This window comes from Narcine bancroftii, chromosome 3, assembly GCF_036971445.1.
Source record: "Narcine bancroftii isolate sNarBan1 chromosome 3, sNarBan1.hap1, whole genome shotgun sequence".
Taxonomy (NCBI): domain Eukaryota; kingdom Metazoa; phylum Chordata; class Chondrichthyes; order Torpediniformes; family Narcinidae; genus Narcine; species Narcine bancroftii.
In genome coordinates, this window is record NC_091471.1 from 104324195 (window position 1) to 104340602 (window position 16408).

At 40.9% G+C, this 16408-nt stretch overlaps 1 protein-coding gene across 2 annotated transcripts in view; it reads left to right on the top strand.

Moving 5' to 3' along the window:
* Positions 1-16408, top strand: part of LOC138757435 (tyrosine-protein kinase Tec-like) — a 63882-nt gene that overhangs the window by 19932 nt on the left and 27542 nt on the right. For both annotated transcript variants that reach the window (XM_069924709.1, XM_069924710.1), the window contains exon 7: positions 12288-12367. In XM_069924709.1, coding sequence (XP_069780810.1) covers positions 12288-12367 — 80 coding nt within the window. The remainder of the gene's footprint in view (positions 1-12287; positions 12368-16408) is intronic.

A 16408-nucleotide genomic window follows, 5' to 3' on the forward strand; every position in this document is an offset into this window, starting at 1 on the left:
GTGAATTCTCAACTGGAAAGTATTACTTGTAAACTTGGTCTTTTTCCCAGTGGGTCAGTGAACGAACTGCAGTCTCAGCATCATCAGACAGAATTTGGGAAACATACATCCTTTGGGTTATTGTGTTCTGATGAGGGGTCCGTTGAATTAAATACTGCACACAAGTCTTTAGGCAGGGGAGCACCATAATGGCCAGAATAGCGAGTCCAGCTGCTATAAGGGCTGTGGGTATCAGACTCCAGTTACCAATAAAAAGTCTAGTCCATCCCACACTGGACCAAGGTTGCCAAGTCTGAACCTGGGCATGGGAATATTTTCGAACTCTTGAAAAAGTGTCTTTAACCGCCTGACCGTTGTGAGCATTATCATTAACCAGTCTTTCACAAACGCTGCCTTCAGCAGCCAACGAGTAATCGAGAGCCAGGCGGTTTTGTTGAACTGTGGCTTGTATCTGTTGTCTTTCTTCAGCCCATAAATTCAGGGCCATCACTGTCTGTTCGGTGATGATCTCCAAGGCTGGAGTCTGATTAAACGATTTAAATGCCAAGCAGCTGTGTGGTGTTCTGGAGCAGCTTACGTCGTTTACAACTGGAACTCCCCTTACAGTGGTGGTTCTTAACATTCCGAATGTCTGTGTGACCCAAAGGATGATTTACAGGAGACTAAGTTGGGGAGGGGTGTTTCTTGTCACTTAACCTGTGAGTTGCAGCTTGTCTGCGAACATTACCATAAGTATCACTGAACCTGTGAGTTGCAGCCTGTCTGTGAACATTAGCATATGTATTCACTCTATCTCTGCTACATGTACAATCCTGACTAACATTCTGTCTGTCCCACCATCTTCTTTGTGCTATCTCTTTAAAACTCCTCTTTTTAATATCTGTAGAGGCCGGAATATAAACCAAGTCTACTCCCCTAAGGCCATTCTGTTCCCCTGGTCCATGTTGGGATCCGATATTAACCCATACTAAATAAGGTACCCCACTATGACTATATACCTGCGCCCTGTCTGCATTCTAAAGGTAAATAATTGTCACCTCTGCTGCCCCTATTCTTTTTTTTAATTTTTTTTATTTTTCACACTATAAACCATATTGACCAAGATACATACAGACATTTTTCTTCTTAAATATATAGTGTCATTTTCTCCCCCTTTTTCCCCCCTCCCTTCCCTCCCTCCCTCATTCCTTCCCCATTTATTTAAAGTTCAATCTATAAGATACATTAAACCCATTAAACAATGTTGTCACTTAATAAAAATAAACAAGAAATTTTACTGAGTCAGTTCTTTTCGTTATCTTCTCCTTCTGTCATTTTAGGTGGTGGAGGTCCATGGTAGGATTTCTCTATTGTATTTCATGTATGGCTCCCATATTTGTTCGAATATTGTAATGTTATTTCTTAAATTATATGTTATTTTTTCTAATGGAATACATTTATTCATTTCTATATACCATTGTTGTATTCTCAAGTTATCTTCTAATTTTCAGATTGACATAATACATTTTTTTGCTATAGCTAGGGCTATCATAACAAATCTTTTTTGTGCTCCATCCAAATCGAGTCCAAATTCTTTGTTTCTTATATTACTTAGGAGGAAGATCTCTGGGTTTTTTGGTATATTGCTTTTTGTGATTTTATTTAATATCTGGTTTAGATCTTCCCAAAATTTTTCCACGTTCTCACATGTCCAAATTGCATGAATTGTTGTTCCCGTTTCCTTTTTACAGCGAAAACATCTGTCTGATACTGTTGGGTCCCATTTATTTAACTTTTGAGGTGTGATGTATAGCCTGTGTATCCAGTTATATTGTATCATGCGTAACCTCGTGTTTATTGTATTTCTCATAGTTCCGGAGCATAGCTTCTCCCATGTTTCATTCTTTATCTTTATGTTTAGATCTTGTTCTCATTTTTGTTTAGGTTTACCGCTTGTTTCCTCGTTCTCCTTTTCTTGCAGTTTGATATACATGTTTGTTACAAACTTTTTAATTATCATTATGTCTGTAATCACATATTCAAAATTGCTTCCTTCTGGTAACCTCAGACTGTTTCCCAATTTGTCCTTCAAGTAGGCTTTCAGTTGGTAGTATGCAAACATTGCATCATGAGTTATATTATATTTATCCTTCATTTGTTCAAAGGGTAATAATTTATTTCCCGAAAAACAATTTTCTATTCTTTTGATCCCTTTTCTCTCCCATTCTCTAAAGGAAAGGTTATCTATTGTGAAAGGGATTAACTGATTTTGCATCAATATTAGTTTTGGTAGTTGGTAATTTGTTTTATTCCTTTCTACGTGAATCTTCTTCCAAATGTTGAGCAGATGATGCAATACCAGTGAATTCCTACGTTGCACTAATTTTTCATCCCATTTATATAGTATATGTTCAGGTATCTTCCCCCTATTTTATCTAGTTCTAATCTGGTCCAATCTGGTTTTTCCCTTGTTTGATAAAAATCTGATAGGTATCTTAATTGTGCGGCTCTATAATAATTCTTAAAGTTTGGTAGTTGTAAGCCTCCTTGTTTGTACCATTCTGTTAATTTATCTAGTGCTATCCTCAGTTTCCCCCCTTTCCATAAGAATTTCCTTATTATTTTCTTTAACTCCTTGAAGAATTTCTCTGTTAGGTGTATTGGTAATGACTGAAATAGGTATTGTATCCTTGGGAAAATATTCATTTTAATACAGTTTATCCTTCCTATCAGTGTTAGTGGTAAGTCTTTCCAATGCTCTAAGTCATCTTGTAATATTTTCATTAATGGATGGTAACTGAGTTTATATAGATGGCCAAGGTTTTTATTTAGTTGTATACCTAGGTATCGCATTGTTTGTTTGCCATCTAAATGGCGATTCTTTCTTAAACTTTGTGAAATCCGCATTATTCATTGGCATTGCTTCACTTTTATTTGCGTTGATCTTGTACCCTGATACTTTTCCATATTCCTTCAATTTCCTATGTAATTCTTTAATTGATATTTCTGGTTCTGTTAAGTATATTATAACGTCATCTGCAAATAGACTGATTTTATATTCCTTCTCTTTTATTTTTATCCCTTTTATTTTATTTTCTGTTCTTATCAGTTCTGCTAGTGGTTCTATAGCTAACGTGAACAGTGAGGGAAATAGTGGACATCCCTGCCTTGTTGATCTGCTTAAGTTAAATAGTTCTGATATATATCCATTTACTGTCACTTTCGCCAATGGCCCCTTATATAATGCTTTAATCCAATTAATATATTTCTCTGGTAGGCTGAATTTTTGTAGTACTTTGAATAAATAATTCCATTCTACTCTGTCAAAGGCCTTCTCTGCGTCTAAAGCAACTGCTACTGTTGGAGTTTTACTGCATGAATTAAGTTAATAAATTTACGGATATTATCTGTTGTTCGTCTTTTTTTAATAAATCCAGTTTGGTCTAGATTTACTATTTTTGGTACATAGTCGGCCAATCTGTTTGCTAATAGTTTAGCTATTATTTTATAATCTGTGTTAAGTAAAGATATTGGTCTATATGATGCTGGTGGAAGTGGATCTTTCCCTATCTTTGGTATTACTGTAATTATTGCTGTTTTGCATGAATCTGGTATGCTTTGTGTTTTATCAATCTGGTTGATTACTTCCAGAAGGGGAGGAATTAATAAGTCTTTAAATGTTTTATAGAATTCTATTGGGAATCCTGGTGTTTTATTGTTCGGTAGTTTTTTTAATATCTCCTGTAATTCTTCTATTTCAAATGGTTTTATTAATTTATTTTGCTCCTCTGTTTGTAATTTCGGTAGTTCAATTTTAGTTAGAAATTCATCTATTTTGTCTTCTTTCCTTTCATTTTCAGTTTGATATAATTGCTCGTAGAATTCCCTGAAGTTTTCATTGATCTCCATTGGATTATATGTAATTTGTTTGTCCTTTTCCCTTAATGCCAATACCATTCTTTTAGTTTGTTCTGTCTTAAGCTGCCACGCTAGAATTTTGTGCGTTTTTTCTCCTAGTTCATAATATTTCTGTTTTGTCTTCATTATGTTCTTCTCCACCTTATATGTTTGTAGTGTTTCATATTTTATTTTTTTAACTGCCAGTTCTCTTCTTTTAGTTGTATCTTCCTTTATTGCTAATTCTTTTTCTATATTTGTTATTTCCCTTTCCAACTGTTCTGTTTCCCAATTGTAGTCCTTCTTCATCTTAGTTACATAACTTATTATTTGCCCTCTGATGAACGCTTTCATTGTGTCCCATAGTATAAACTTATCTTTCACTGATTCCGTATTTATTTCAAAGTACATTTTAATTTGTTGTTCAATTAATTCTCTAAAATCCTGTCTTTTAAGTAGCATGGAGTTTGATCTCCATCTATACATTCTTGGTGGGATGTCCTCTAGCTCTATTGCCAATAACAGGGGTGAGTGGTCCGATAATAGTCTAGCTTTATATTCTGTTTTCCTAACACTCCCTTGAATGTGGGCTGATAACAGGAATAGGTCTATCCTTGAATATGTTTTATGTCTACCCAAATAGTATGAATATTCCTTTTCCTTTGGGTGTTGTTTCCTCCATATATCCAAAAGTTGCATTTCTTGCATCGATTTAATTATAAATTTGGTTACTTTGATCTTTCTGTTAGTTTTTTTCCAGTTTTATCCATGTTTGAGTCCAAATTAAGGTTAAAATCCCCTCCTATTTGTATGTTTCCTTGCGTATCTGCTATCTTCAAAAAGATATCTTGCATAAATTTTTGATCTTCTTCATTAGGTGAATATACATTGAGTAAATTCCAAAATTCTGAATATATCTGACATTTTATCATTACATATCTCCCTGCTGGATCTATTATTTCCTCTTCTATTTTGATTGGTACATTTTTATTGATTAATATAGCTACTCCTCTGGGTTTTGAATTATATGATGCTGCTGTTACATGTCCTATCCAATCTCTCTTTAATTTCTTGTGTTCCACTTCAGTTAGATGTGTTTCTTGTACGAATGCTATATCAATTTTTTCTTTTTTCAGTAAATTTAACAGTTTCTTCCTTTTGATTTGGTTATGTATTCCATTAATATTTAAAGTCATATAGTTCAACATAGCCATTTCATTCTTTGTTTATCTTTCCTTTCCGTTTCCACATCACCACCTTCTTTTTGAACACATTATAAGACAACATTTCTAAAACATAAAATATTTCCACTATTCTCATATCAAAAATTCCTTTAACCCCAATAGTCCCTCCTCTTTCTGAGTTGCCCTTTGTCCCTTGTCGGGCAACCACATCTCCCCTCTCCATTTGGATTTGCAAATCCGCTCGCAAGTGTCAACTGATTTCGCAGTGACTGTAATTCTTCCCCACCCAGCACCCCCAGAAAAGATTTTAATCTTCATATATAACAAAGGTCACTCTCTTAATGCCCTCCTTACTTCCTTTCTTCCCTTTCTTTCCCTTCTTAGTTCTTACCTATACTCTATTTTTTATATATACACATATATATATATACATACACACACACACACACACACACATATATATATATATATATATATACCTACATACACATATACATATAGTTTGTTGTCATTTTTGTTCTTGTTACATCTCTTCATCTCTCTGTCTGTTTTGTAGTTGTTCTGCAAATTTTTGTGCTTCTTCCGGATCCGAGAATAGTTTGTTTTGCTGCCCCGGAATAACTATTTTAAGTACTGTCATGATAATGAATATGTATGAGATATACCGGAAGTCACGTGGTATGAGAGAGAGATAAGAACACAAGCAGGAGAACAAAGGAAAACGGGAGAATAAAGACACTAAGAAGTTTTCCTGATAAAACTTGTGTTTAATGTTTTATTAACTTCACATTTCGGGCCACAAATGTGACATTGGCGACGAGGATGAAAGAAGCTTGAAGAAAATTAAAGACTAAACAAGATTACAGAGGATTACAGACAACTTCAAGGTGATAAGAATTTTCTCTGTGACTCAGTACTTTTGGGGCTGGAATATTTCCTCATGACTGGGGCAGACGGTGACTTTCTAACACATAGTGGAATTGCTCATTTTGACCCAACGGGTGATGCAACCACTGTAAGTGTGAAGTGGAAAGCATGGCTGGAAGAATTTGAATCCTATGCCGACAGTCGTGGCCTATTTCTAGATACCGGTACAGTTGAACAAAAAGCGCAGGGAAGGGCGTTACTTCTTTTCACTGCAGGACCCTCAGTTCGGGAAACATTTAAGACACTTTTGAATACTGGAAGAAAGGATGAGTACCGGAAAGCAGTAGATGCATTAAATGCACACTATGTAGTGACACCGAATGCTACATTTCAACGCCATTTGTTTCGGAGAACAAGACAAGAAGATGGCCAGACAATTGCTCAGTACGTGACGAGACTACACCAGCTAGCTGTTGGATGCAATTACATGCCAGCTGATTTGGACAACCAATTATTGGATCAAGTCGTACAGCACTGCAGATCAGATAAACTCAGAAGAGGAAAGAGGGAATGAGTTGGAACTCACCAATGCTTTAACCATTGCTGCTGCATTAGAGGCTGTTGAAGGGCAATTTCATACCATGACCCTGAAAGACAACTCAAGCCAGCAAATTAAGAGGCTCTCACATCGCCATAATCAGCCAAGATATACGTTGACACAGGACGTGGAGTGTTATAGATGTGGAAACTGAGGTCACTTTGGAAAAGACCCATATTGCTCGGCCAAAGGCAAAGTTTGCAGAAAGTGTGGAGGTAAGGACCACTTTGCAAAGAAGTGCAAAAGCAAGTCCAATGCAGACCAGAAGAGGAAGAGTACAACTTCCAAAGGCAAAGCCTGGGGGAAAGGAAAGTATCGTGGAAAGAAAGATACCATTCGCCAGATAGATGGTGACGATGATGATACCCAGGAGGAACAGAGTTGTTACCAATTTACGTTGAATGAAGTACATCATGAGAAGGTCCCAGTGATCATTGGTGGAGTGACAGTGCAGGTCATTGTAGACTCAGGCAGTGACAGTAATGTGATTGATCGACATTTATGGGAGAAGTTGAAAAGGAAAAAGATCATCTGTACCTCAAAGAAGTGTTCCAAGAAACTGTATCCATACACAGCAACCAAGCCATTGCAGACCATTGGATGTTTTACTGCAACTGTTGAAGCTGGAGATAAGTACACCGAAGCAGAGTTTATGGTCATCGAAGAGAGGGGAGAACCATTGCTGAGTAGAAGCACAGCGCAAGACCTGGCAATACTTCATATTGGAGCTTGTGTCAATTCAATTCAGTCATACGAGGATATGAAGCAAGAATTCCCCGCAGTCTTCCAAGGAGTAGGAACGCTGAAAGGTCAACAATTGAAGCTAGCGGTAGATGAAACGGTCAAACTCAAGGCACAACCAATGCGCCGAACTCCGTTTGGACTTCGTGGGAAAGTCGAAGCCAAAATTAAAGAATTTATCGAACAAGACATTATTGAACCTGTGGAACATTCGACACAATGGGTCAGTCCAGTAGTGATTGTGCCCAAACCAAAGGGTGACATAAGACTATGTGTTGACATGAGAATGGCCAATGAAGCTATAATTAGAGAACGACACCCTATACCAACAGTGAAGGAAATACTTCAAGAACTAACTACCAGCAAGGTATTCTCAAAAATTGATCTGAAATGGGGCTATCATCAATTAGAGCTGGATCCAGGTTCCCGAGATGTAACTACATTTGTGACTCACTGTTGATTGTATCGTTACAAGAGACTATCATTTGGAATTAATGCAGCTTTGGAGATCTACCAGTATGAAATCCATCGAATGATTCAAGGCATTCCTGGAGTTGCCAACATTTCTGACGACATCATAGTCCATGCACCAACGAAGGAAGAGCATGACAAACGGTTGAGGCATGTACTATCTAGACTACAGGAGGCAGGCCTTACCGTGAATGGAAACAAGTGCCAGTTCGATGTGTCAGAAATGGACTTCATGGGACACAGACTTACAGGGGAAGGACTAAACCCTGCAGAGGCCAAGGTGAAAGCTATTGCAGAGGCACGTGCACCTCAGAATGCAACAGAGGTGAGGAGTTTCCTGGGATTGGTCAATTTTTGTGCAAAGTTCATTCCTAATTTCGCAACAGTGGCAGAACCACTAAGGAAACTAACCAGGAAAGGTGTACCATTTCATTTTGGATCTGAGCAGAAGAAAGCGTTCACAGCGCTGAAGCAAAGCCTGACAGATGCAAAAACTCTTGGATATTACGATCCTGCGGCATCAACCAAAGTCATAGCGGATGCCAGCCAGGTTGGTTTAGGAGCCGTGTTGGTCCAGATGCATGATGGAGGACCAAGAATCATTGCCTATGCCAGCAGATCGTTATCAAATGTGGAAAGAAGATACTCTCAGACAGAGAAAGAAGCACTTGGACTTGTATGGGCCTGTGAGAGGTTCCATGCATATTTATACGGCATTGAATTTGAACTCATCACAGATCATAAGCCATTAGAGGTGATCTATGCACCTAGATCCAAACCATGTGCCAGAATAGAGAGATGGGTACTCAGACTACAACCCTACAAATATAAAGTAATCCACATTTAAGGGAAAGCAAACATTGCTGATCCGCTGTCCAGATTGGTGAAGGATGGATGTCCACAATCCAAGTCAGAATTGGGAACAGAAACAGAGAGCTTTGTACGCTTCGTAGCTATTCAGTCGACACCGAAAGCTGTGACTACGAAGGAAGTCAAGAGAGAATCCGAACGTGATCCAGAACTCATGGAAGTAAGAGAATGCATACAGAGTGGACAATGGGACAAGTGTACTCACAAGGCTTACATTCCCATTAGAGACGAACTTTGTTGCATCGGACAGTGTGTATTAAGAGGTTGCAGATTGGTGATACCGCAAAGATTGAGACCGAAGATCGTATCCTTAGCGCATGAAGGACACCTAGGTATTGTTGGTACCAAGCAAAACCTCAGGACCAAGGTATGGTGGCCAGGTTGTGATAAAGACGCAGAGAAATTTGTTAAAACTTGTCACGGATGTCAAATCACAAGTAGGAGTAATCCGCCAGAACCGATCCGGAGTACGCAACTTCCTGTAAATCTCGTCCTAACAAACAAACTCCAGCTTGGGGAACTAGTAGAATGTCCTCCGTTTCTATCTTTTCTCCCATTTGTATTCTTACATCCCTTAATACAGGGACCGTAAAATCTCTTCCTCCTACTCCCGAAATCATCACGGTCCCCTCTATCTTAACACCCTCGGGTGGTTGTAAAATACTAGACCGGGCTGCCCCAGAATCTACTAAAAAGGTCATCTTGTCACTGTGGGGTTCTATGCTTAAATTTACCAATGGTTCTCTGTGCAGCCCCACGGTGTGTATTGACTGAGAACCGTGACCTACCTTATTCATAATCTGCTTCCATTTGCCGGACTCTGGCTTTACCCTACCCTTAATTTAGTCTATGTGTCGTCTGAGTCCAGCGTGTTCGTTAAATGAAGTGATAGGAGAAGGTATTCGGTTCAACAATCAGTTTATTACACAGCACAAGAATAAAGCTTAACAGAGCTCTGGTTCAGTCGTTAGTTCATAGGTCACCTGCACAGTGAGCTATTCCCCAAGACTGACCTCTGCTGTCCAGTCTCTACAGTTTCTTTAGCTCAACCTTATCATACAGAACAAAAGTTGGCTTCCTTTGCTAGATTTCATTATCATACAGAACAAAAGTTGGCTTTCTTTGCTAGATTTCTTGCATAAGATTTATCACAAGTAATTTCCTGCTCTGCAATTATCTGGCGTGTAGAGCTCCCATCTTAATCCTCAAGGTCAGAATATCCTGTTGTTTTGATCAGAAATCAATTCATACCCCAGATATTTCTAATTTGTTCTCATCTGGTCATATTCTTCTGTTCTACTCAACACCTCCTTCCGACTTAGCCTTCTTACTGATTCCATTCTCTTTGTTTCTGACAGTCTCTGTCAGGATTCTTTTTGTTTGTGCTAATCAACACCTCCTTTTGCCTTAACATTCCTACTACTAAATTGTTTCATACATATTCTCTCTTTTGTATTTTGGGAGCAGGCAATTCTAAACCTACTGTAATCAGCCAACTTTGCTACATACTGTGGCTGCCCCTTACTTACATTACTCTTTCCCTTCACCATGAGGTAAATATTAAATTGTTACATAGTACTGGATTCATGTATACAAACTGAATAGTACATAAGCATATATTCTACACATTTTCTATGATTAATTAACCCCTATATTCCAACATATCAGTGCGTAAGATCGCGTCTCCTGGCTCGCATTGGGCATTCTCTCTTAAAATGTCCCTCCTTTTTACTATGGTAGCAAACTAATGCTCCTGTTTCCCAATTCCTACCAGGATTACCACGAGGTCCCGGGAACGGTCGTCATCCCCGGAATTCCCCTCTACCCTTGCCCTTGCTCTGGTCTCTACTCTCCCACTCCCAGAGCTCCTCCCAATGTCCAGGAGCTGGCACACAGCCCCTACCTTTTCCTTGCTGTCCCTCCACGACTTCCTTGACTGCCTGCATCAAAATCTTAGCCTTTCCTTTCTGTTTATTGGGCATTCTCTCTTAAAATTACGCACCTCCGTACTAGTCAGGGGCACATTTACGAAACCAAGACCCCCTCCCATGGGAACTTCCCGTAAAGGTCTCATCCAGTTAATTTCTGGTATCGTCTCCTTAATAATGTCTAGATTCCTGCTCTCCGGGAAATGAATCAAAGGGTTCTGCCCTTCCCTCCCGGAGGGTCTCACACTGTTTTGAATCAAAATCTCCTCCCTCTCTTGTCAATTGAGGTGGTAATCTAGTAGTTTGTGAACAGGTCATCATACCACCCCTACTTTCTTCTCCTTTCTTTAGCTGTGGGGGCGGAGGGGAAGGTGAAGAAGGGTAGAGCATAGGAGAGAGGGAAAAGATAGGAGCCAGCATAGGAGGAACATAAGGTGGAGGAAGGGAATGTAACACATCCCATCCTTGTGTTTCAGGGACAAAAGGTTCCTCATCTTTCTTGTCCTTACATTCCTTTTCATTCAAAACCAGTTGATCAACCGATCCACTGAGCCAGCAGGCTAGGGTGCATATTCTCTGCTCTCAATATTATCTCTTTGATTTTGATAGAGCTAGATGTTCAATGCCTGACACATTCAGTCCTCATCGGATCCGAATTTTGGCCAATATACCGAATTCCCTTTTATCGGGTGTTTTAACCCATTCCAGACAGCAATACCTGACCATGGTCTGTTTGTCCTTCCCACGGGTTTTCCCCGTACCCCAATCAGATAGCATTAATCCTAACGGACTTTGCTTAGTTATCTGATTGTCCCGTCCTTCCTTAGGACTATTTCCCTTGCTACTCACACCTCCCATACTAACAGGCAAGTAAAATTCCTCTTACCGGGATCCAGTAGCTATTCCTAGCGCGTTTCCTTAACGTCCTCCTGTCGTTTGTTCTCAATGCCTCTTCTCGGATATCACTCGCTTCATCCACTGACAAGTCACCCGCCGTCCGCGAGTCCAGCTGAATCAGCCGGGGTGCACCTACCCTTGTCGTCGGGCACTCTGTCAGTGGAGGGACTGGGATCCCGGACGAGCCCCCATTTGTGAGAAACAGAAGTACCTTCACAGAATTTTCTCGAGACAAAAATTGAGAACAAAGAACATTTATTATACAACAATGCAAAGTTGGGTGCTTCCCCTTTCCCTGGGAATACACACACATACTGGGGCTCACCCAACTTTTATACAGTTCATTTCAGTGTAGAGGTACCCTCCCCCCCCTAACATTCTTCTGCCTCCTGGATAAGTTTGGCATTAGGAAATCCTGTCTGCCTATGTGCTGTTTCTGTGAACTTGGGGGACCAGGGGGTATCCTGTCTGTGTCCCATCATGTCATTGTCCTTATTCACAAACCTGCCTTTGTCCTTATTCACACCTTCCCAACCCTCAGGGCTACTAACTCTTATATGCAGAACTTGCTAATTCTTCTAAGGCTTACTAATTACATATGCGGAACTTGCTGACTCTGTCTAAGGCTAGAAGACCCTTATCTTATTCAGACTTAACTTTACTTCCTACATTATATTATCTATTATCTATCCTTATCTTATTCATACTGGCTTTATTCATTACACATATATCCATACTAGCTTTCTTCATCTCTCATATTTTCATATTAGTTTTACTCATCTCTCACAGTATTAAAAGAGGTCATAGTGGAAGCATTGAATAGTTTTGTATCCTTACATGTACATTTTCTTTCAGGGTAAAGAAGGGGCCTTTATTGTCAGAGACTCCAGCCAGCAGGGGGTTTACACTGTGTCTGTTTTTACCAAAGCAGGAGGGTAAGCAATGATTTTATATGACAATTTATACTATCTACTCAGGAATGTGAGTATAATAGTAAGGAATAATTTTGGTGTGCTTTTATCTGACTGCTTTTGCTAAGGCTTCAGTGTACAGCAGGAAGCATAGTCCATAATACATAGTATACATACTATCTGAGGATGACAGCGGTCCAGATCATGTTTTGCTTCAGATGGCAGTTCCATAGAGGACTTTTAGACTGGGTCCTGTTGAAGTTCCTGAAATTCCATTCCTGTGCATTGAAGACTGGAATTGCAGAACATTTAGTTGAGTCATACCTGATGGGGTACTCCACTGCTGGACTCAACACTAAGTCCAAGGACTGAGCTCAGCTGCATGAACTGTATCTGACCTCTTGGCTTGATGCAGCTAGGGCTGGCATATTAAGGGTACCCGTTCATTTCAATGCTGTCACTGACAGGGTTAGGGTTAGAGAAGAGGGAAGTGAATGTAACCGGTTTGCATTTATTTTATTTATCTTAATTAATATTGATTTTCATCATTAATTTTTATCAGTTAAATCATATTTTAAATAAATATATTATTTTGTAGCATGTTGTGAGTGAGCACAGCGAAGTGACTGAAACAACAAGCTGGGGGCTTGAGTGTCACAACTGTTTTAATTTGAATTCCGCGCTACAGCCTTTAAACCCGTCTCTGGACCCCCCCCCCCCACGTACCAGCATTTGTGTCATGATGGCACAAGCATGCATACGCCCTTTCTGCCTGAACCGGAAGAGATGGTCTCATGATGCCATCCTTGCTACAGCTGCCCTGCCAACCAAGCATGACAAGCAGGGCTGGTTTTCCATTGCAAATATGTGCATCGCCATACAAACCCCCCTCCCCAACCCCAAGAACGGGCACCGTTGGTTTTGTGATGCATCAAGAGTGAGGTGTGCTGTTTTCGTGACCGACCTCTGCATACCAGTGGGGGACCTGTACTGGGTGGAACAAGTCCAGATGAACTGGTTTCAAATGGTCCAGTATGAATAACTCCTCCTTTCCCCCAATGCCAAGAGTGAAGGTGGAAGCGTTTCTGTGCAGCAACTTGTATGGTCCCTCATAAAATCACTGAAGGAGAGTCCTGTGTGCGCCCCTTTGCACAAATACATTCTTGTAGGAGGACGTTTGCGGGGTAGTTGCTAACCATGTCACAATGGCAGTAGTGGTGCAAGGGATCCTCTAGAAGACAACTGCAGTGTCCTGTTTGGTTGCTGGCGTGAGGAATTGGCCAGGGACTGCAACGTTCTCACCATAGACTAGTTTGGCCATTCTTGGGCACCGTGCATATTCCCAGGAGAACCCATCCAGTTCATCCAATCCAGTTAGGCTTTTTAAGGCATCCCATCAGCGCCGATTGGAAGTGATGATGGAAGTGCTCAACTAGCCCATTGGCTTGGAGGTGGTAAGTCATGGTGCGATGCAGCTGGGTGTCCAGGAGCTTTGAAAACTCATTGCACAGGGCAAAGATGAACTACGCACCCCCAGGTCAGTCGTAATGTCTATCGGGACACCAAAATGGGAGACCCAGCTATTGAGGAAAGCGCTAGCTCATGTTTCTGTGGAGGCGTCCAGAATGGGTATGACCTCTGGCCAATATGTGAACCTGTCCTCCACTGTGAGCAGGTAGCACAACCGTTAGGTTGACTGGCAAGGGTGGACGAGCTAGAACCTATGGATTGAACTGCTGCAGTTGGTGCTTTGTGTGCCCTTGGACCTTGGCTGACTGGCAGTCTGTTCAGGTCTTCACCCACTCTGTGATCTGCTTGCGTAGACATGCCAAACAATTTTTGTGGACACCAGTCACACTGTTGTGCGGATTGAGGGGTGCAACAAACTGTGAATTATGTTGAAAATTGTTTTCCTCCATTGGACAGGGCTAGTTGTTGGGGTTGGCCTGTGGAAAAGTTGCAGAGGAGCGTAGTGCCATTGGCGTCAACTGTGAGGTCTTGGATCTCCCATGATTGCTGTTCTGAAGCTGAGTGTCTCGGTGTCATCTTTCTGTGCACGAGCCCGATCGTGGTAGTGGATGCCCTGTGCTATTGCGTTGACCGCTGGCCTGGAGAATGCATCGGCGACAATGGTTGTGTTTTCTGGATAGATGTGGTGGATTCAGAGATGTAGGACAAGTGCCTCTGTTGTTGGGGTCAGAGGACCTGGAGAAGGCGAAAATGGGCAGCTTGTGATCCGTCTAGACAGTGAATGGATGTCCCTTCCAGAAGTAGTGGAAATGGCGGAAGGCCAGGTAAATGGCTAGTAGCTCCCTATCAAATATACTGTACTTCAGTTCAGGCAGTCGTAGGTAGTGACTGAAAAAGGCGAGAGGTCTCCATGAATCATCAACAAATTGTACCAGGTCAATGCCCACTGCTGTGTTAGTTGCGTTGACTTTGAGGGCCATTGGTACATCCATTTGTGGGTGGACTAGCATCGTTGTATGGGCCAGAGCCTCTTTGGTCTCTTCGAAAGTGTTGTGAGCTTCGTCCATCCATGTGACCTCCTTCTTCAAGTCTGACATAAGAACAAAGAGAGGGCGCATAATCTCAGCTGTTGCAGGGATGAACCTGTTGTAAAATTCACCATGCCCATGAACTCTTGCAGGCCCTTTAATGTTGTCGGCCTGGTAGTGGGGTGGCACCATCTTTGGTAATTCTGTGGCCCAGAAAGTCTATTTCTGCGAGTCCGAACTGAGACTTCTCCAGGTTAATGGTGAGGTTGAACTGTGCGAGGCGGGTGAACAGCTGGTGAAGATGAGTCACATGCTCCTCGGGCATGCTGCTGGCTACCAGGATATTGTCGAGGGAAATGAAAAGAAATGTAAGTCTCTGCCAACCGTGTCCATGAGGTGCTGGAATGTCAGCGCCATATTTTTAAAACCAAATGGCATGCGAAGGAACTTAAACAGGCTGAACGGAGTGATGATAGCCATCTTCTGGATGTCATCCGGATCAGGTTGACTTTAGAGAACTGTTTTGCACCTTGGAAGTTCACTGCAAAATCCTGGACATGGGGAACTGGGTAGCAGTCAGGCATCGCTGAGATGTTGGTAGTCTCTGCAATTTAAAAATATTTATAAAATAGGTTCCATCTTTTTTAGAATAATCAGAGAAACCATTGTGAAGACCTTTGGGAGTGTGCGCTGCAATAGGTCATTGGGGTCCTCTCAGCTTGGGCCTCAGAATATCCCCGGCAGCTGGTTAATGTTCACAGACCACTCTGATCCGAGGGGTGACTACGCTGTGATACTTCCAGCCTGACTGGATCTCTGGATGTTCAAAATTGTATTGTAACTGTGGGGATTGTACATGGTACGCAATCCAAGTTAAGTTGAACCCAGCCCAATAAATTCATGTTCATCATGTTTGGACATGTCCTCACTAGACTATGTCTATGCAATACTCTCCCATTTTAATCTACTTCTTCATGCTTGAAGTTCAATGTCCTCCCCCTTCAGAGACACTGGTGTGTAACAGTCCCAGTAAGTACAATAATGACACCATCTCAACTTGTCCATTTCCATAGCCTGTCTAACCACAATGCTATTTTATTAATGGTATTGTATGTGGGAAACACCTTTCATTTTCAGTGGCATACTGACCTCACCCTCACTTTTTTAAAGTTAGTGTCAGTTTTATGTCACCTTTAGTTCACTTAGAACTATTTACCTTCCTTTCAGGTGTATGAAACCCAGACAATGTGAATCTAGATGGCCGGGGTAGCTTCATACCTCTTTACAGAAGTTGAGTTACATCAGGGTTCTGTGGTCATGTGACTCTTGGCATTGACGTAGAAGCTGCAGAATCATTAACTCATTTGTAAGCATGGGTGTTTTTTTTCTACTAGATTATCTTATTGACTTTTCTCCTCAGCATATAAGTATTATCGATGCGGCAAGATGAATGGTCAATGATAATATTTTAGTATCAAATGTCAGACATTTCCCTTTTAATTCAAGTCTTCGATGAGAAGCAATGTGCTTCGATGACTATATTTTATTTATGATTATTGTATGTTCC